At 40.8% G+C, this 21,271-nt stretch overlaps 1 protein-coding gene across 1 annotated transcript in view; it reads left to right on the forward strand.

The window, feature by feature from the left end:
- myo10 (myosin X) overlaps positions 1 to 21,271 on the forward strand; it is a 296,284-nt gene that overhangs the window by 155,173 nt on the left and 119,840 nt on the right. Inside the window, exon 3 of the mRNA XM_063069990.1 lies at positions 17,725 to 17,883. Coding sequence (XP_062926060.1) covers positions 17,725 to 17,883 — 159 coding nt within the window. The remainder of the gene's footprint in view (positions 1 to 17,724; positions 17,884 to 21,271) is intronic.

The following is a 21,271-nucleotide window of genomic DNA, read 5'->3' on the forward strand; positions in this document are numbered from 1 at the left end:
TCTGGGGTCTGCAGATGTAAGATCTTGCGATCTTTGCCTAACATGACAAAGTCAAAAAACGGCAATTGCAGGCATGGATCCGACGGAGGATGAAATAACGGGTAGGACCATTATAGACGGCGAAGAAAGCGTCCCAAAGGTGTGGAAGGGTCTGGGATGGGGACACCAAGTACCTCCTCATGGCAGAGAGGGTCGCCTTCAGAGCTTGACGGGAGAAGCGACGAGAGGCAGAATAAATAAAATGTGAGTACCTGGGATCCTCAGAAGGTCCAAATTGAGAGGCTCGGAAACGAATCCTAAAGCCAACTGGAGTAGGTTAGTGACGGAGGCACATTCCAAGAAAGGATATATGGCTGTGATAGCGAGTCTGAGTCAAAATATGGTCGAAAAGTTGAAGAGCCGAAGAAATTACAGATGGGGAGCAGTGAGAGATGGTTTCACTGAACTCCCGTCGAAGAGAAGATTTAAACTACTTCAGTGTAGGCATCACGGAAGAGGCTTCGCAGTAGTGAATTTAAAAACGTAAACACGAGGAATTCTGCAGATGCTGGAAATTCAAGCAACACACATCAAAGTTGCTGGTGAATGCAGCAGGCCAGGCAGCATCTCTAGGAAGAGGTACAGTCAACGTTTCAGGCTGAGACCCTTCGTCAGGACTCAGGTCAGATGCGAAACAGAAGGAGGAGTTACTGAATAGAGAGATCACCACAGCAATGCTTAAAGAAGATACCAGGAGAAATCATCCAATGAGGCCGCCTGGGTAGAACTTGAAAATAAGAGAAGGGTGATAATTTTTCCTGGGCCCTCAGAGGCTCCATCTTCCTCTCACCCTAACCATCCCCTTTCCACTAACACCACCAACTTCCCTTTCCCCCTCCGATCCCAGCTCCCATCCGTGCTGGGTCTCTACCATCCCCTCTGACCTTCCACTCTCTGAGGCAGAGCACTCTGTCCTCAGTAAGGGCCTTACCTTTGTCCCCCTTTGCCCTCACCTCAGCGAGTTCCGCGTGCACCATGACGCTGAACTCTCTTCCGCTGCTCTGTCTTCGAGCCTACTTCTTCGGCAAGGACTCTCCCACCCCCACTGATGACTCCTTGTCCATTCGCAACCCCTCCCCATCCCTTCGCACCGATCTCTCTCCTGGCACTTATCCTTGTAAGCGGAACAAGTGCTACGCCTGTCCTTACACTTCCTCCCTCACCACCATTCAGGGCCCCAGACAGTCCTTCCAGGTGAGACGACACTTCACCTGTGAGTCGGCTGGGGTGATATACTGCGTCCGGTGCTCCCGATGTGGCCTTCTATATATTGGTGAGACCCGATGCAGGCTGGAAGACCGTTTCGCTGAACACCTATGCTCTGTCTGCCAGAGAAAGCAGTATCTCCCAGTGGCCACACATTTTAATTCCACGTCCCATTCCCATTCTGATATGTCTATCCATGGCCTCCTCTACTGTTGAGATGAAGCCACACTCAGGTTGGAAGAACAACACCTTATATTCAGTATGGGTAGCCTCCAACCTGATGGCATGAACATTGATTTCTCTAACTTCCGCTAATGCCCTTCCTCCCCTTCTTACCCTATCCCCTATTTTATTTATTTGTTCATTTATTATTCTTCCCGCACCTTTTTTTCTCTCTTTCCCTCCCTCAATCACTCCTTGCTCTCCATCTTCCTCTGGTGCTTTCTTCCCCCTGTCTTTCTCCCCTGTCTCCAGCTTTGTTTCCTTTTAGCCAATCTACTTCCCAGCTCTTAGCTTCATCCCTCCCCCTCCTGTCTTCTCTTATCATTTCGGATCTCTCCCTCCCCCTCCCTCTTTCAAATCTCTTACTATCTCGTCTTTCAGTTAGTCCTGACGAAGGGTCTTAGCCCAAAACGTTGACTGTACCTCTTCCTATAGATGCTGCCTGGCCTGCTGTGTTCTACCAGCATTTTGTGTGTTGCCTGATCATTTTTCATGAGGTAATCTATAGACCTCCCAGTAGTTGGCAGGAGTTACAAGAACAGGTATGTAAGCATAATCACTGTAAGGTTTTAAAGCAATGACATTATAAAATGAAGGATTTTATCTTTCCCGTTATTGACTGGGATTGTCTTGGTGCAGATGAAGCTGAATGATGTGGAATTTTTAAAATGGGAACAATTGTTTGACTGAAAGAGAGAAGTGATAAGGTTCAAGCTTGGAAGAGTAAGCCATTAGCCAAACGCCCCTTTATTCATTAATCACCACAAAAATGCAACCTCTACAATCCTGTAATTGGTAGGTTACGAGAAGCTTAAACTTTATCACCCTTGGCATTGTCCCCAAGGACGAGAATAATGGGTCTTTGGATGTCTTGAAACTAGAAGCAGTGTTGAATGTGCTTGAAGGCATCCTCTTCCAAACGAGCCTCACTTGTAAAGAGTAGCCAGCTTTGTGGACGCTTCATTTCAGCTCATCAGGAAAGTTTTCTGCCACCATGCACTGGTGTCTTGCCTGCAAGGTGCATATTGTATAGGTGTATACTGCTGGAAACATGCTTGGTGTCGAACATGTCGATACATTTAGAAGATCCCTCACCTTCTATGAGCTCTTTAAAATCTTGTTAAATTGTCCTTGTCTTTAATTAAATCACCATTGAACTTGTACTGTTGATTCTTGTATTCTAACCACACAGCTGACCTTAATCTATTCTCTCATTATAAAACCTTTACCCATTTGCAACATAATGCAGTTCCACATGTAAATCTTCTGCATCTTCTTACATCCTCTCTAGTCTCCCCCTCCCCAGCTGCTATCATTTCCCTGGATTCATCAGTCCATACTTTATCTCATCTTTTCTTCCAGTCATGATGCAGGCAGGGTCTTCACCTGAAGCATCAACTGTCCTCTTCCCTCGATAGATGCTACCTGACCCATTGAGTTCCTTCAGCATTCTGAGTGTTTCTCCAGACTCCCAGCATCTGCTGCCTTTCTCGTGTCTCCAGGTGTAAATTTTATTTTCTCTGTATTGTTAAGACTTGATTGTGGTCTTTTTTTTTCACTTAGTAGTTCCACCCAGCTGAACATTAATGCTTATAGTTTGATACTTTAGTTGTGTTATCTGTAGAACTGTTAGGGTGTGCTGAAGTCATCTTGAAGGATGCACAGAATAAGTCCGCATAAAAGGTGGAGCATTGTGATCTTGGCAAAAGCAGAACAGTGCAGGAGGAGATTAGGAAATACATTGTGGGTGGAGATTGGTGCTCATTTGGTTACAGGCAAGAAAAGCTTTGCATATTGAGGTAGACCACTGAATTACGGCAATGGAAATTCAGAAACTTGCCCTTTAAGAATTCATCAAATATAGCCCAAAATTTTGAGTTGAGTAAAGTACCAGCTCTAAGAATTTATGCTGGTGGGTGGGTGGGTGGTGCAGAGGGGGATAATATTTTCTTTTCTTTCAGCATCAGGTTTTTGATATGTGCACAGCTGATGTAGTATCATGTTATGGAAAAATCGCAATCAGCCATTTTCTAGGAACACAACCTCCTGTAACATGGTCATCACCTGTAGTGAGCATTTGTGAATTGAACTTCTCCAAATTAAGAAATACTTTGTTACTTTGTTCCTTTATCTCTGTATCCATTTGTATGGACTTGTAGGGATCCCCAGATTATAAATAACCTGACATATGGAAATCTGACATTACACAAATTCTCCCACACATTTTTCAAGCTAGTAATAACGCTATTGTTTCATGATATTCATTAATGACCATATACAGTGTATATATATTTTCCATTAGTTTAATTATGGGTTGTGAAATGAAAGACTGGTAGAAAATGTATGTAGACTGAAACAATGAGTCACTAAAGAAAATGGATATTAGAGACTGTTCCCAGGAGTGGAAACCTTATGTAACCCAGAGACTGCCTGAACTGTGATACTCTGTGCAGACTACAAACCACCATCAAGAAGGCATTAGAGTTTTCTGCTTTCTAGACAACAGATCTAGCCAGCTCACCACCACCATCCTCCTCTGTCTGGTGTAACTGGTTCCTAACATCAACAATTTCTCTGTTAGCTCTTTCCACTTTCTCCAAACCCAAGGTTTTGCCATGAGCACCCACATGGGCCCTATCCTTTCTATGCCAGACTTTTTGCCGGCTAGGTAGAATAGTCGATATTCCAAGCCTACACTGGCAATGCTCCCCAACTCTATCTGCGCCTCTGCAACGACTGTGTTGGTGTGCTTCATGCACCAATGCTGAACTCGTCAATTTCATCAACTTCCACCCTGCCCTCAAATTTACTCGATCCACTTTGTGTCTGTGTGTGTGTGTGTGTCTCTCTCTCTCTCTCTTTTACAAACCCACTGATTCTCACTGCTATCTTGATCATACCTTTTCCCACCTATCACTTGTACAAATGCCATTCCCTTCCCTCACTTCTTCTGTCTCCATTGCATCTGTTCTCAGGATGAGGATTTCCATTCCAGAACATCTAAGATGTCCTCCTTCAGAAAATGAGATTTCTCTTTCACCACCAGAGATGCTACCCTCACCTATATCTCCTCTGCCCTCATTCCACCTCCCCGTCGCCATAACAGGGATATCGCTCCCCTTGTCCTTGCCTACCCCCACATGAGCTTCAGTTTGTAGCACACCATTTTCCATAGCTTTGATCATCTACAACAGGTTCCTACCACTAAACACATCTTTCCCTCACACCCAAAGACTCCACTTTCAGCAGGGATGAGAAAATCTGCAGATGCTGGAAATTCAGGCAATACACCCAAAACGCTAGTGGAACGCAGCAGGCCAGGCAGCACCTATTGGAAGAGGTATAGTCGATGTTTCGGGCTGAGACTCTTCGGACGAAGGGTCTCGGCCCAAAACGTCAACAGTACCTCTTCCAATAGACACTTTCAGCAGGAATTGCTCTCTACATGACTCCCTTGCCCATTCATCACTCCGCATTGATCTCCCACCTGTCACATCCCTGCAAATGGGACAAGTGCTACACCTGCTCCATCACCTCCTCCCTAATCACCATTCAGAACTCCAAGCAGCCTTTTCAGGTGAACCAACACCTCATCTGCGAGTGTGTTGGGATTGTTCACCATATCTGGTGCTCCTAGTGTGGCCACCTCTACGTAATCAAGTCTTGACGTAGATTTGGGGACTGCTTCGTTGTGCATCTTTGCTATGTCTGCCTCAAAAGATGTGTTTTCCCAGTGGTCACCCATTTCAATTTGACTTCCCATTCCCATTCCAACATGATAGTCCATGATTGCCTCTACTACTATGATGAAGGTACTCTCGGGTTGGAAGAGCAACAGCTCATATTCCATCTAGATAGTCTCCAACCTGACAACATAAACGTCGATTTCCCTAACTTCCAACTCTTTCTCCTTTCTCCTCTCCTCACCTGTCCATCACCTCCCTCTGGTGTCCCTCCTCCTTCCCTTTCTCCCATGTTCGACTCTCCTCTATCAGATTCCTTCTTCGGCCCTTTACTACTTTCACCTATCACCTCCCAACTTCTTGCTTCATACCCCTTCACCTACCTTCCGCCCTCAACTGGTTTCACCCATCACTTGCCTACTTGTTCTCCTTTCCTCTCCCCATCTTATTCTGGCTTCTTCCCCCTTCCTTTCCAGTCCTGATGATGGGTCTTGGCCCAAAACATTGAACGTTTAATCCTCTCCATAGATGCCGCCTGACATGCTATGTTCCACCAGCATTTTGTTGTGTGTGTTTGTTTGGTTTTTTTGCTCAAGATTTCCTGCATCTGCAGAATCTCTTGTGAGTAGGATTTACAATCACTTGGGAAAGACACTACAGGGATTCAGAATGGTATATGCATAGGAAATCCTACCTCACAAACCTGGAGCTTCTTAAGGTTACTAAGAAAATTGAAGTCAAGGCATGAGATTTGGTTACATGGAGTTTAATTAAGCCCTTGATAAGTCCTGCATGGCAGTCTAGTTGAGAAATTTAAGGCAATGTAGGGTCCAAGGTGTTTTGGCACCTTGTCTTTGCAAAAAGTACAATGACAACTGGATACAAAATTGGCTTGATGATAGGAAGCCCAGGGTAGTGGTCAAGGTTAGGTTTGCTGACTAGAAGTCTGAGATTGTTGGCAACCTGCAAGATTAATTGCAGGGACTATTGTTCTTTGTCCTACTTGGAAAAGGATATTTGTGGTCTCATAAAGTTTGTTGTTGATGTAAAGATGAGTGGAGATGTAGATGTTATGGATGTAGAGGAAAAGAGATTGGCTGGGAAGCTGAGTGGGATGGTGACTTTTACATTTTAATCTGAAAAAAGCAGGCTGGATGTGTATATAGTAAACAAAACGACCCTCGGAACCACTGACATACAGAAAGATTTTGGGTAAAATTTCATAGCTCCCTGAAACTGGTGATGCAGATGGATAGGGTAATGAAGGTGTTTTGTTTGCTTGCATTCAGAGGCAGAGGATTGTATATACAGGTGTCCCCTGTTTTTCAAACGTTTACTTTACGTCACCTCGCTGTTACGAAAGACCTACATTAGTTACCTGTTTTCACTAACAGAAGGTGTTTTCACTGTTACGAAAAAAAGGCAACGTGCGAAAAAAGGCAGCCCGCACTCCGAGCAGACAAGCTCCTCCCCTGGAACTGCATTCTAGCCGGCATTGCTTAAACCCGTGCCTGTGAGCATCTGTGCTTTATGTTGATTTATTTTGAGCATCTGTTTGCAAGATGAGTTCTAAGGTATCGGAAAAGCCTAAAAGAGCTCGTAAGGGTGTTACACTTAGCGTAAAACTAGATACAATTAAGTGTTTCGATCATGGTGAACGAAGTAAGGACAAAGTGAGTTTGGCTTGTGGAAGTTGACCAAGATGATGTTGAAGAGGTTTTGGCATCCGATGACCAAGAACTGATAGATGAAGAGCTGATGCAATTGAAAGAGGAAAGGATAACAATCGAAACCGAATACAGTAGCGAATGGACCGAAGGTGAAGTCATCCAGGAACTGAACGTGAAGCAACTGCGTGAGATTTTCACTGCAGTTGACAATGCTGCAATGATTGCAGAAAGGTACGACTTTAATTTTGAAAGGGTAGGTTTGGTAGGTTTAGGGCATATTTGCAGGATGGTTTGAGTGCTTACAAAGAACTGTATGACAGAAAAATGAGCGGGGCTAAGCAGTCAAGCATACTGTCGTTTTTCAAGCCTTCCACATCAGCCACCGCAGACGACAAACGTCAACCTTCGACATTGAGGCAGGCAGACATAGAAGAAGATGACCTGCCTGCCCTGATGGAAACAGACGACAATGAGATGACACTGCAGTATCCCACCAGCCCAACCTCCGATGACTCAGCCTAACATACTGTCATCGGTGTGCTCACTGTCTTCCCAATTCCGTAAGTGATACAAACATTATTTCTACTTAGGCTGTGTATTTTTGTGTTATTTGGTATGATTTGGCAGCTTCATAGCTTAAAGGTTACTGGAGAGAGTGTTTCTGCCGAGAGCGCTTGCGTGAGATTTTTGCTACAGTGAACAGTGCTGCAATGATTGCAGGAAAGCATTTTTACTTTATGTAGGCTGTGTATTTGTCATATAATTCCTGCTTTTACTATATGTTACTGTTATTTTAGGTTTTATGTGTTATTTGGCATGATTTGGTAGGTTGTTTTTTGGGTCTGCGAACGCTCAAGTTTTTCCCATATAAATGGTAGTTGCTTCTTCACTTTACGACATTCCAGCTTCTTCTGCCAACAGGGTCATTACATTAGCAGCAGATTACAATCATCTTGCAAATGAGCCACTATGACTTTTGATCTGTGTATATTGTACCTTAATAAATTTGTGAAGACATCATGGATTTTCCTGGTGGTGGCTGATGGAGCAACATCAATCTGCCGTTGCTCCAACTCTAATTATCTTACTATTTCCAACCTGTCTTAAAACTTTAAGTGTGATATTCTTTCATGATGACTGGAAGGAATGCCAGAGGTACTAAAAAGGATGATCTCCCAGCTTCTTTGGATTCTATTATGGATTTGCTGCAAAGTCCTACACAAGAAGCCTCTGAGAAGTTTCAACAATTCAGCTCTGAATTTAAACAAATAGATGGTAAATGGATTCCATTCAACAAACTCTTAATGAACATGATAAACGTATAAAAAAATAATGAAGCAATTTTGTCATCTCTGGAAACAGAAGTGGATGAATTGCAAAAGTTTTGTGAAAAGCAATCAAAATCCAATAAAAAGTTAAGACAGAAGATGATCAACCTAGAAAATAGAAGTAGAAGAAACAACCTACGGGTTCTGGGTCTCAAAGAATTAATCGAAGGTAATCATCCTATGGAATTTTTTTCAAACTTTTTGCGAGAATTATTTCCTGAAATTTTGACATCTTTCCCTATGATTGATCGAGTTCACAGATCTGCCGTGTTTAGACCTCCTAAGGGAGACAGACCAAGATCAGTAATAATCTGTTCTCATGAATTTAAAAAAAAGGAACTGTTAATTCGTGAACCTCGTCAAAGAGGCATGATTGACTATAATGGTCGTATGATTGGAATTGTCGAAGATTACTCGCCTGAGGTTATGCAGGAACATGCTAAGTTCAAAGAAGTTATGTCCGAGTTTCTTAACAAGGGTTTCAAGCCTTCCCTTCGCTACCCAGCCCGACTCAATTACACTTAAAGATGAATGGTTTCGTTTGACTGTTGAAACACAAAGGTTTTTAAAATCCGAAGGCTAGCTGCTTAATTTGTCTTTACATGAAGACATAAGATTAAATGAGAAACTTTTAATTTGCGGATCCCGTCGAAGGGGCATAATTGGTTATACGTTGGAATATTAAGACTCTCGAAGATTATTCACTTCAGGTTATGCAGGAACGTGTTAAGTTTAAACAAGCTTTGTTGGATTTTTTTTTAACAAGGGTTTCAAGCTGTCCCCTGGCTATCCAGTTTGACTGAGAATCTCATTTAAGATGGATCTTTTGAATGGTTTCGTTTGAATGCTGAAGCACAAAGATTTTTTAAATTTGAAGGCTAACTGCCTAGTTTGCTTTTCCATGAAGATACAAGATTAATGTTTAATGTCTTTCTGTATGAATAATTGCATCTTTTACTTTTGGTAAACCTTTGCAATTAAATTCCTTTTGTATTTTTTAATACTGTATTTTTGATATAACTATATAACAATTACAGCATGGAAACAGGCCATCCCGGCCCTTCTAGTCCATGCCGAACTCTTACTCTCACCTAGTCCCACCGACCTGCACTCAGCCCATAACCCTCCATTCCTTTCCTGTCCATATAGCTATCCAATTTTACTTTAAATGACAATATCGAGCCTGCCTCTACCACTTCTGCTGGAAAGTCATTCTACACAGCTACCACTCTCTGAGTAAAGAAGTTCCCCCTCATGTTACCCCTAAACTTTTGCCCTTTAACTCTCAACACATGTCCTCTTGTTTGAATCTCCCCCACTCTCAATGGAAAAAGCCTATCCACGTTAACTCTATCTATCCCTCTCATAATTTTAAATACCTCTATCAAGTCCCCCCTCAACCATCTAGGCTCCAAAGAATAAAGACCCAACTTGTTCAACCTTTCTCTGTAACTTAGGAGATGAAACCCAGGTCACATTCTAGTAAATCTTCTCTGTGCTCTCTCAATTTTGTTGACATCTTTCCTATAATTCGGTGACCAAAACTGTACACAATACTCCAAATTTGGCCTCACCAATGCCTTGTACAATTTCAACATTACATCCCAACTCCTCTACTCAATGCTGTGATTTATAAAGGCCAGCATACCAAAAGCTTTCTTCACCACCCTATCCACATGAGATTCCACCTTCAGGGAACTATGCACCATTATTCGTAGATCCCTCTGTTCTACTGCGTTCTCCAATGCCCTACCATTTACCATGTATGTCCTATTTTAATTAGTCCTACCAAAATGTAGCACCTCACATTTATCAGCATTAAATTCCATCTGCCATCTTTCAGCCCACTCTTCCAACTGGCCTAAATCTCTCTGCAAGCTTTGAAAACCTACTTCATTATCCACCACTCCACCTATCTTAGTATCATCTGCATACTTACTAATCCAGTTTACCACCCCATCATCTAGATCATTAATGTATATGACAAACAACATTGGACCCAGTACAGATCCCTGAGGCACACCACTAGACACCGGCCTCCAATATGACAAACAGTTATCCACCACTACTCTCTGGCGTCTCCCATCCAGCCACTGCTGAATCCGTTTTACTACTTCAATATTAATACCTAACGATTGAACCTTCCTAACTAACCTTTCATGTGGAACCTTGTCAAAGGACTTACTGAAGTCCATATAGGCAACATCCACTGCTTTACCCTCGTCAACTTTCCTAGTAACCTCTTCAAAAAATTCAATAAGATGTCAAACAAGACCTTCTGCGCACAAATCCATGTTGACTGTTCCTAATCAGACCCTGTCTATCCAGATAATTATATATACCATCTCTAAGAATATTTTCCATCAATTTACCCACCACTGACATCAAACTCACAGGCCAATAATTGCTAGGTTTACTCCTAGAACCCTTTTTAACCAATGGAACAACATGAGCAATACGCCAATCCTCCGGCACCACCTCCTTTTCTAATGACATTTGAAATATTTCTGTCAGAGCCCCTGCTATTTCCACACTAACTTCCCTCTAGGTCCTAGGGAATGTCCTGTCAGGACCTGGAGACTTATCCACTCTTATATTCCTTAAAAGCGCCAGTACTTCCTCTTCTTTAATCATCATAGTTTCCATAACTTTCCTACTTGTTTTTCTTACCTTACACAATTCAATATCCTTTTCCTTAGTGAATACCGAAGAAAAGAAATTGTTAAGAATCTCCCCAATCTCTTTTGGCTCCACACATAGCTGTTCACTCTGATTCTCTAAGGGACCAATTTTATCCCTCACTATCCTTTTGCTATTAGTATAACTGTAGAAACCATTGGGATTTATTTTCACCTTACTTGCCAAAGCAACCTCATCTTCTAGCTTTTCTAATTACTTCCTTCAGATTCTTTTTATATTCTTTATATTCCTTGAGCACCTCATTTACTCCATGCTGCCTATATTTATTGTAGATCCCTCTCTTTTTCCGAACCAAGTTTCCAATATCCCTTGAAAACCATGGCTCTCTCAAACTTTTAACCTTTCCTTTCAACCTAACAGGAACATGAAGATCCTGTAACCGCAAAATTTCACCTTTCAATGACCTCAATTTCTCTATTACATCCTTCCTACAAAACAAATTGTCCCAATCCACTCCTTCTAAATCCTTTCGCATCTCCTCAAAGTTAGCCTTTTTCCAATCAAAAACCTGAACCCTGGGTCTAGACCTATCCTTCTCTATAATTATATTGAAATTAATGGCATTGTGATCACTGGACCCGAAGTGCTCCCCAACACAAACCTCTGTCACCTGACCGATCTCATTCCCTAACAGGAGATCCAACAGTGCCCCTTCTCTAGTTGGTACCTCTGTGTATTGCTGCAAAAAACTATCCTGCACACATTTTACAAACTCCAAACCATCCAGCCCTTTTACAGAATGGGCTTCCCAGTCTATGTGTGGAAAATTAAAATCTCCCACAATCACAACCTTGTGCTTACTACAAATATCTGTTTCCTTACAAATTTGCTCCTTCAATTTTCGCTCCCCATTTGGTGGTCTATAATACACCCCCATAAGTGTTACTATACCTTTCCCATTCCTCAATTCCACCCAAATATCCTCCCTAGACGAGCCCTCTAATCTATCCTGCCAGAGCACCGCTGTAATATTTTCTCTGACGAGCAATGCAACACCTCCCCCTCTTGTCCCCCTGATTCCATCATACCTGAAGCAATTAAATCCAGGAATATTTAGTTGCCAATCACACTCCTCCTGTAACCATGTTTCACTAATAGCTACCACATCATACTTCCAGGTATCAATCCATGCTTTAAGCTCATCCACCTTTCTTATCATGCTCCTAGCATTAAAATAAATGCATTTAAGAAATTTTCCACCTCTTACTCTCTGTTTATCACTAATGGTGCAAACAACTTTATTATTTTCTTTTTCTTCCTTCTCCCCTACATCTGTTCCTACACTCTAGTTCCCTTCCCACCTTGTATCCAGCTTAAATCCACCGGAGCCTCCCTAGCAAACCTACCTGCAAGAATATTTGTCCCCCTCCAGTTCAGATGTAAACCGTCCTGCCGGAACAGGTTCCACCTTCCCTGGAAAACTGTCCAATTATCTATAAATCTGAAGCCCTCCCTCCTGCACCTTGTCATCAGCCACGTGTTGATCTGCGCTATCTTACTATTTCTAAACCCGCCTGCACGTGGCACTGGTAGCAATCCTGAGATTGCTATCCTGGAGGTCCTGTCCTTTAACTTGGCGCCTAACTCCCTAAGCTCACCTTTCAGGACCTCCTCACTCTTCCTACTCACGTCATTGGTCCCTACATGGACCACGACATCCGGCTGCTCATGCTCCCTCGAGAATACCGAGAACTCGATCTGAGATATCGCGGACCTTGGCACCAGGGAGGCAACCGACCATCCGGGATTCTCTATCTCTTCCACAGAACCTCTTATCTGTCCCCCTAACCATCGAATCCCCTATCACTACTGCTCTCCTCTTTTCCCTGCTTCCCTTCTGAGCTGGGGGTCCCGTCTCGGTGCCAGAGACGCAATCACTGCAACTTGTCCCCGTTAGTCCTGATGTATGAGAATTGAATTTCTTGTTTGGATATTGTTTTGTCTAGGTTGGAATAAGCTTGAAACTAATTGGAGCGATCACCAGGTTTTTTGGGGGGTTGTCCATAGTTGTAGATGCTGGCTTTGTATTGGTCGGCCTTCTTTCTTTGGGAGGTGGACGGGGGTATGTTTTTTTTATATAAGCTGTTTTCGAATTTTTAGCCATTTCTCAAGGTTTGTGGGTTGGCTTTAACTTACATTTTAACCCTACCTTGAAATAAATTAAAAATGGACCAAACTATTAATTTACTCAGTTTTAATGTGAAAGGATTAAATCGCTCTGTTAAACATAATAATATTTTTGCTTATATTAGGAAACTTAAGGTCCCTGTTATTTTCTAACAAGAAACTCACATACGCAAATGTGATCATTTATGTTTTTTTAGCCATTGGAATGGACTTTGTTTTCATTCTTCTTTTCAGGCCAAATCTAGAGGAGTTTCGATTCTTGTAGATAATAATCTTTCCTTTGTGCAATATAAAGTAGTGTCTGATACCAATGGACGTTCTGTTATAGTTTTAGGAAAACTAGATAACAAATTAATATTATTTGCCAATGTGTATGCCCCAAATGTAGATGATCCAGGATTCACTGAGGGTTTTGGTTTTCATTTTTACCGGATTCGAGTTTTTATTCTCTGGTGATGGGAGGAGATTTTAACTGTTGGCTAGACCAAAATTTAGACCAATCATCTTTTAAACCAGTGTCTCTTAATAAATCAGCTTCGTTTATTCAATCTTTTTTTATTAAAGTGCTGTATTGTTGATGTTTGGTGTTTTTTTTAACTTCCTTTAGATAGGGAGTACTTGTTTTTTGTCCCCATGTCCATCATACATATTCCAGGATTGATGTTTTTTTATCAATAGTCAAGTGATTTCATCAGTTTGTTCCTGTGAATATAAAGAGATTGCTGTCTCAGATCATGCTCCTATATTTCTATCTTTAAATCTCCCTGGTTTTCCTCAAACAAACAGATTTTGGTGTTTTAATACAACTTTGTTATCTGATAAGGATTTTTAAAAATTTCTAGAGAGGCATATTATTTTGATTTTTGAAGAGAATAAAAAAGAAGGGACTTGAAATCTTATTGTATGGGATATGTTCAAGGCCTATATTAGAGGACAAATTATTTCTTATACTGCGAGTGTTAAGAATAAGGCTAATAAAGAAAGAACCGAATCAGCCAATCAATTGAAACAATTAAATCTGAAATATGCTATAGCTCCAAACTAGATTAGATTAGATTATGAGGACATTCAGTCCTCGTTTATTGTCATTTAGAAATGCATGCATTAAAAAATTATACAATGTTCCTTCAGAATGATATCACAAGAAAAACACAGGACAAACCAAGACTAAAAGTTACAAAAACCACATAATTATAACATATAGTTACAACAGTGCAAAGCAATACCATAATTTGATAAAGAGCAGACCATGGGCATGGTTTAAAAAAAAAGTCTCAAAGTCTCAATAGCCTCATCATCTGACGTAGGCGGCAGAAGGGAGAAACTATCCCTGCCTGAACCTCCAAGCACCGCAAACTTGCTGATGCAGCACCATTGGAAGCACCGGACCGCAGCGGACTCTGAGACCGTCCGAAAACTTCGAGCCTCTGACCAGCCCCTCTGACACAGCCTCTCCGAGCATCATCCTCTGCCGAGCGCTTCGACCTCGCCCCGGCCACCGAGCAACAAGCAAAGCCGAAGACTCAGGGCCTTTCCATCCGGAGATTCTGGACCACACAGTAGCAGCAGCAGTGAAGCAGGCATTTCAGAAGTTTCACCAGATGTTCCTCTGTGCTCTCACGTCCATCTCCATCAAATCAGAATTGTGCACGGCACCCAACTTGACAAATGACAGACATCACCACCGGAGAGGCTGCTGTGAGCTGCGTCGCGTCGCCATCTTCTCCCTCCCTCCCTCCTGCTTTATATAAAAGACATGTTGAAGTTAAAACTAAATATGATCTTCTGTTAACATATCCAATTGAAGCTCAACTTCTTAAAGATAAAACTCAATTTTTCATTCATGGAGATAAATCAGGCAAAGTATTGGCCAACCAATTAAAAACTTCTATAGTTAAACAACAAATTAAAGAAATTTTTTAAACTAATGGTGATAGGACAACTGATCACCCTGAAGTAAATGATCCCTTTAGAGAATTCTATTCTAAACTTAATAGTTCTGATTCCCCTAAAGATAGTACTCTATTGAGTAATTTTCTAGATCAATTAAATATCCCTGCACTTTCTGCAGATAATTGCAAACAGATGGATCAACCCATTTCCTATGAGGAAATTGCTGAGGCTATACGTTCATTACACTCAGGGAAGGCCCCGGGTCCAGATGGATTTTCTGGAGAATTTTATCAGGCTTTTTCCTCATTAATTATACCGTAGTTACACTTAGTCTTTTTGGATTCTTTCAAATTGGGTAGTTTGCCTCAATCGTTCTATGAAGCTTCTATTTCTCTTATCGTAAAAAAAGACCCAACTGAATGCTCTTCATATAGGCCAATTTCATTACTCCATGTTGAATCTAAAATCATTTCTAGTTTGCCTCAATCGTTCTATGAAGCTTCTATTTCTCTTATCGTAAAAAAAGACCCAACTGAATGCTCTTCATATAGGCCAATTTCATTACTCCATGTTGAATCTAAAATCATTTCTAAAGTTCTGGCTCGTAGGATTGAAAATATTTTACCTTCTATTATTTCTGATGATCGGACTGGATTTACTAAAAACCGACATTCCCTTTTTAATATACGCCGTTGTATTAAATGTTACTTACTCTCCTTCTCAGGAGATATCGGAATGTGTGATATCCTTAGATGCTGAGAAGGGCTTCGATCGGGTTGAATGAAAGTATTTATTTAAAACCTTAGAAAAATTTAATTTTGGACCAGATTTTATTCAATGGAGTAAATTACTTTATTTATCTCCTGCTCGGGTTCTTACTAATTTTTAGAATTCCAAACCATTTAAACTTCACTGCGGAACTAGACACGGCTATCCGTTGAGTCCTTTGCTTTTTGATCTAGCTTTAGAACCCCTTGCCATTGCTTTTCGAGAATCTAATGATATCTGTGGTATTTTAAGGAGAGGTATTACCCACAAAATCTTGCTTTACGCTGATGATATATTGCTTTTTATCTCTAATGTTGAGACATCGTTACCTTGCGTACTTTCTTTACTCTCCTGTTTTAGCCAGTTTTCATGATATAAATTGAACCTATGTGAGTGAATTATTTAAATAATTTGGTATCAATTAATACTAATCTTTTTAAAATTGTAAGGAATCAATTTACTTATTTGGGTGTAATAGTCACTGAGGAGGTTTAGCCTAATTTTAGGTTTTATTACTGGGCAGTTAATATACGATATCTTGCATTTTGACTATTTTATATTAATCGTGTAGACTGTCCAGTGTGGGTTTCTTTAGACGTTAACGCTGTTAATAAATTTTCTATTATTTCTCTTCTTGGATCCTCGTTTCCTTTGTTTGTAAGTAAACTAACTGATAATTTAATAGTTAAACATACTCTGAGGATCTGGATACAATTAAGAAAACACTTTGGTTATTGAGATTTTCCCTTTCAAATCCCACTTATTCTAACTTTTTAAAACCCTCCTTGAGTGATTTAGTTTTTAAAAGAATGGGACAGGTTGGGTATTGAATGTTTTTGGGATCTGTCTGTTGGAGGAAATCCTTTTCCATTTAAGCAATTGTCAGCTAAGTATAGTTTACCCAAAATTTACTTTTTTAGATATTTACAAATCGGAGACTTTCTAAGATCTCAATTATGCACATTTCCTATAAGCTCAGATAAAAACTTACTAGACGTAATTTTCAATTTGACACCTTTTCATAATGGTTCAATATCTAATATTTATGGCGTATTACTGGAGACGAGGAATGTTCCTTTAGACAAAATTAAGAATCTCTGGGAACAAGATTTACAGACATCAATATCTGAGGAAACTTGGATTGAAATTTTTAAACTCGTTAATACTTCATCGTTATGTTCTCGCCATTCCCTTATACAATTTAAGGTGGTACATAGAGCTCATATGACTAAAAATAAGCTATCTCGTTTTTATTCGGATATATCTCCCTACTGTGACAGATGTAATAATGGAGAATCTTTATTAATTCATATGTTTTGAACTTGTCCGAGTCTTGAAAAATATTGGAAAGAAGTTTTTCAAACTTTTTCTTTACTTTTCAAAGTCAATTTTAAGCCTAATCCTCTGACAGCCCTATTTGGTATTGTTGCAGGACAAGATATCAAGCTGAAGACATCTAATTTACATATTTTGGCCTTTAGCTCTCTTATAGCTAGGAGGGTGCTTTTGTTTAAATGGAAAGATGTTTCTCCTCTTACTCATGCTCAATGGTTATGCAACGCTATGTCATGCTTAGATTTAGAGAAGATGTATTGTTCAATATCTGAACCTCGTCAAGACTTTTCAAACATTGTGGGGACCCTTTCTGAATTATTTTCAAAGCCTTCAATTCGTTGTTTAAATTCAGATGTTGGCTATTATTATTTTTTATTATATGAGAAGGTGTTTTACTTGTTTCTGCTTAATAAACAGCAATAAAAAGATTAGATTCTTTTTGTAATAAATTAGTATATTTCAATATAACTATTGATTAACTTGCATGAATATGGGGTAATGAGATTGTTATTATGAATAGATATAATGCAATTGGTATTTTTTTAATCTCTTTTGACCTTGTATATACTTTCTTGTACTCTATTCTTCTATGTAGAAACTAATAAAATATTGGAAAGAAAAGACATTACAGTTCTTGAGCATTCTTGACAAAGGGTGATTAACTTGAACCTAATATTGACACTTTTGAATGCAGTTATGGATCATGACATGCCCACATTTGTTTCTGACATTTCTTGTTTTTCTTTTAATCAGGTGTACACATACAAACTGAACACCTTAACCAGGGAAAAGGTGGTGGCCATGCATCCAAGCAGTGTTGAGGGTGTTGAGGATATGGCGAGTCTGGCAGATCTGCACGAAGGAGCAATCATGCATAACTTGCATATTCGCTACAAACGAGACAGTATATACGTAAGTTCAAAAATCATGTGCTACTGTTATAAGAACTAATGGTAGGAGCCATTCCATACCAGTGACAACCATGTACCAGTGGCCTGTGATTTCAAAGCCACAAATCCACGTTTCTGCTTTTGGAAAAGGTGCTGCAGATTCCCACTGTCAAAAATCTTTTTGGAAGCTAGACTAATTTATTTCTTGACAAATAAAAATTTGTTGGATAAAATGATCTCTGAGAGGAAATTTAAGTCGGGTACAGTGTGTACAAAGACTGAATTTCTTGGTGAATATAAAATGTACCCGCTGCTGGATTGAAGTTGCACCTGAGCAAATGGTGTGGTTAACAGATTGGAGCTACTTTTACTGGGGCCACATTTCTGGGCAAAATTCCACATGGTTGAGTAGCATGCCACTGTCCCAGGATGGATTGGCTGGTTCTAAAACATAGTCATCAGTGCCACGAGTAGGATGTTTGCTCCCATAGTCTTTGCTGTATTGAGGTGCTCAGCCATTTGCAGCTGTTAGGTGAAGTGACTTGAATTTCCAGCATCTGCAGATTTCCAAGCAACATACACAAAATGCTGGTGGAACGCAGCAGGCCAGGCAGCATCTCTAGGAAGAGGTACAGTCGACGTTTCGGGCCACACATTTCAATTCCATGTCCCATTCCCATTCTAATATGTCCATCCATGACCTCCTCTACTGTCAAGATGAAGCCACACTCAGGTTGGAAGAACAACACCTTGTATTCCGTCCGGGTAGCCTCCAACCTGATGGCATGAACACTGACTTCTCTAACTTCTGTTAATGCCCCTCCTCCCCTTCTTACCCTATCCCTTATTTTATTATATTCCCCCCCTTTCTCTCTCTCTTTTTTCTCCCTCTGTCCCTCACTATATCTTCCATCTTCCTCTGATGCTCCCCTCCCTTTTTCTTTCTCCCTAGGCCTCCTGTCCCATAATCCTCTCCCTTCTCCAGCCTTGTATCTTCCTGTCAATCAATGTTCCAGTTCTTAGCTCCATCTCTCCCCCTCCTGTCTTCTCCTATCATTTCAGATCTCCCCCTCCCCTTTCCACTTTCAAATCTCTTACTATCTCTTCTTTCTGTTAGTCCTGACAAAGGGTCTCGGCCCGAAACGTCAGGTACCTCTTCCTATAGGTGTTGCTTGGCCTGCTGCTGTCCACCAGCATTTTGTGTGGGTTGGCTGAAGACTAGTGGGGATCTCCAGAAGAAGATGAAATATTCAGTTCAACCTGAATGTGGCAGCAGTTGGTTTAGCCTTGTCTTTAGTAGCTTGCCGTTGCTGAGTGTGGAGGATGTTTTAGGAGCCAATCTTCCCACAGGCTATGTAATTGTCCCAACCTGTTCATTAGGTGTGCAGTCCTGCAAGATCTTGATCTTTCAAATGGCCTGATTGGTTGTGTTCCTACCAGACTCATTACTACCCTGTGCATTTAACAAGCTTTCCAACTCCTTTCCTACCTGTGTCTTTAGGCCTACCCCTTAGATCTCATACACCTCTACCAGGTCTCATCAGCTACTTTTGCTCCAAAGGGAACAACTCCAGCTTCTTCAGTGTCTTTCTGGCATCCTCTGTGGCATCTTCACATTCTTCCTGGTCAGATGGCCAGAACTCGATGCAATTGTCCACTTGTCTTCCCCTTTCCTATACATTCCATGTACCTCCCTGCTTTTCAACTCCACCTCCCTTCAGTAGGTTAAATTCAGGAGCCCTGAGCAAATAGAATCAGAACAATACAGCACTAAGTCAGCACAGCTCACCCATGCCAAACATGATGCCTGTCTAAATTAGTCCCAATATCCCTCTTAACCTTTGCCTTCCATGTAGCATGTTTTTTGAAAGTTATTATACCTGCCTCAATTACTTGCTTAAGTTTGAGGGTTGGACTTTATCTCCACTGCATAGTAATCATTCCTAGCAGTGTGTCATGCACAAACACTTTTCTCATAATAAGAATGAGGTCAAGTGGATTTATCCCTCATTAGATTTATTTTCAACCTGCCACAGACCCAGTCTGGCAGAGCCTGTCTGATGGCATTACCAAGACTCTGCTGATAGTGGACAATCCGATTCTCATGTACATTCTGCCCCTTGCTAGTTTAAGTGCCTCTTCCAAGTGTTGCTCAACATGGAGGAGCAATAGTTCATCAGCTGAGGAAGGCTGGCAGGTGATAATGAGAGAGAGGTTTGTCTATTTTAAACCATGCCACAAGACTTTCTGGAGTCTGTACTCAGTTGAAGACTTGAGCTTCTACCCTATCTGTAAAGCATTGTTTACCAACACCGCACCCCCCCCCCCCACAACTTCTACTGAGTTTGTCGTGAGAGGATGTGCCCGGAGACTGTGATAGAAGCATCAGTGATGCTGACCAAAAATCGTTGTTTTCACAAAATCATTGTCTGTGTTGACCCGTCAGTGGGGCAGCTCTATCAGTTTAGTCTCCCAATCCCCTAAAACTTGTGAATGAAGACTTTGCAGGTTGGCAACACCTATACAGTTGGTGTCAGTGATCCATCCCATTTAGTTCTTGGTATCAATCTGGTGAACTCCTGATCTCCCAATTTACTTTGCTGAGAGTCAGCTGAATAGTTGTGGAGCTAGTTTGGGTTTGAGTACTTGGTGTTTTTCCCTTAAAGACATTAGTGAACCAGATGTGTTTGGAAGACAATCCAAATCCAGTTGTTTCTTGTTCACAATTGTCTTTAAAAAAACCTTTTGTTGTAATTCCAGTTCACTTGACTTATTTTTAAATTCCTCACCTGGTGTGAGTGGTTTGAAATGCCTTTGGGTCATTAGTTCAGGATTTTGGACTTCTATCCAGTAATTTAATGATGTTGCTGTCAATCCTGTTGTACTTTTTAAATTTTCATTTCTTCTCATACTGTTATATCTTTTAATATGTTACCATGACTCAAAGCTTTTCCTCCGCAAACAAAGTGCGGTCTGGTGGAAAGATAAATGCACTTTTATTCTTTTGTAGCTGTAGGTTTTACTAGATGCTTACAATGGCTTGTTTTGCTTCTACTGATTGGAATATTGCTTTGAAGTAACTGAGCCCATCTGCTTGCAGTCATTTTACTGGCATCTTGGGCTCATTAGTAAATAGGCCAATTAGTGGCTATTATCTGGAACTAATTTGGGAGCACACCTGATATAACAAAGCATCTTGTTCGTGATAGTCATTCTATGCAGTTCTATGCCTCTGTCTCTGAGAAGCTAATTCAAACAATATGTGAGGCAATTTCAGATGGTTTATTGTTCCCAGGTTTAAATGATTAAAATGTTTATCAGCTTTAAAGGAATTTGGGTTGTAGAAATTCTGATCTTGATCTCCTTTATAAAATTATTGTTAAGAAGGTAAATCTAAGAGACACAGATTA

Source organism: Mobula hypostoma, chromosome 17 (genome assembly GCF_963921235.1).
Source record: "Mobula hypostoma chromosome 17, sMobHyp1.1, whole genome shotgun sequence".
Taxonomy (NCBI): Eukaryota; Metazoa; Chordata; class Chondrichthyes; order Myliobatiformes; family Myliobatidae; genus Mobula; species Mobula hypostoma.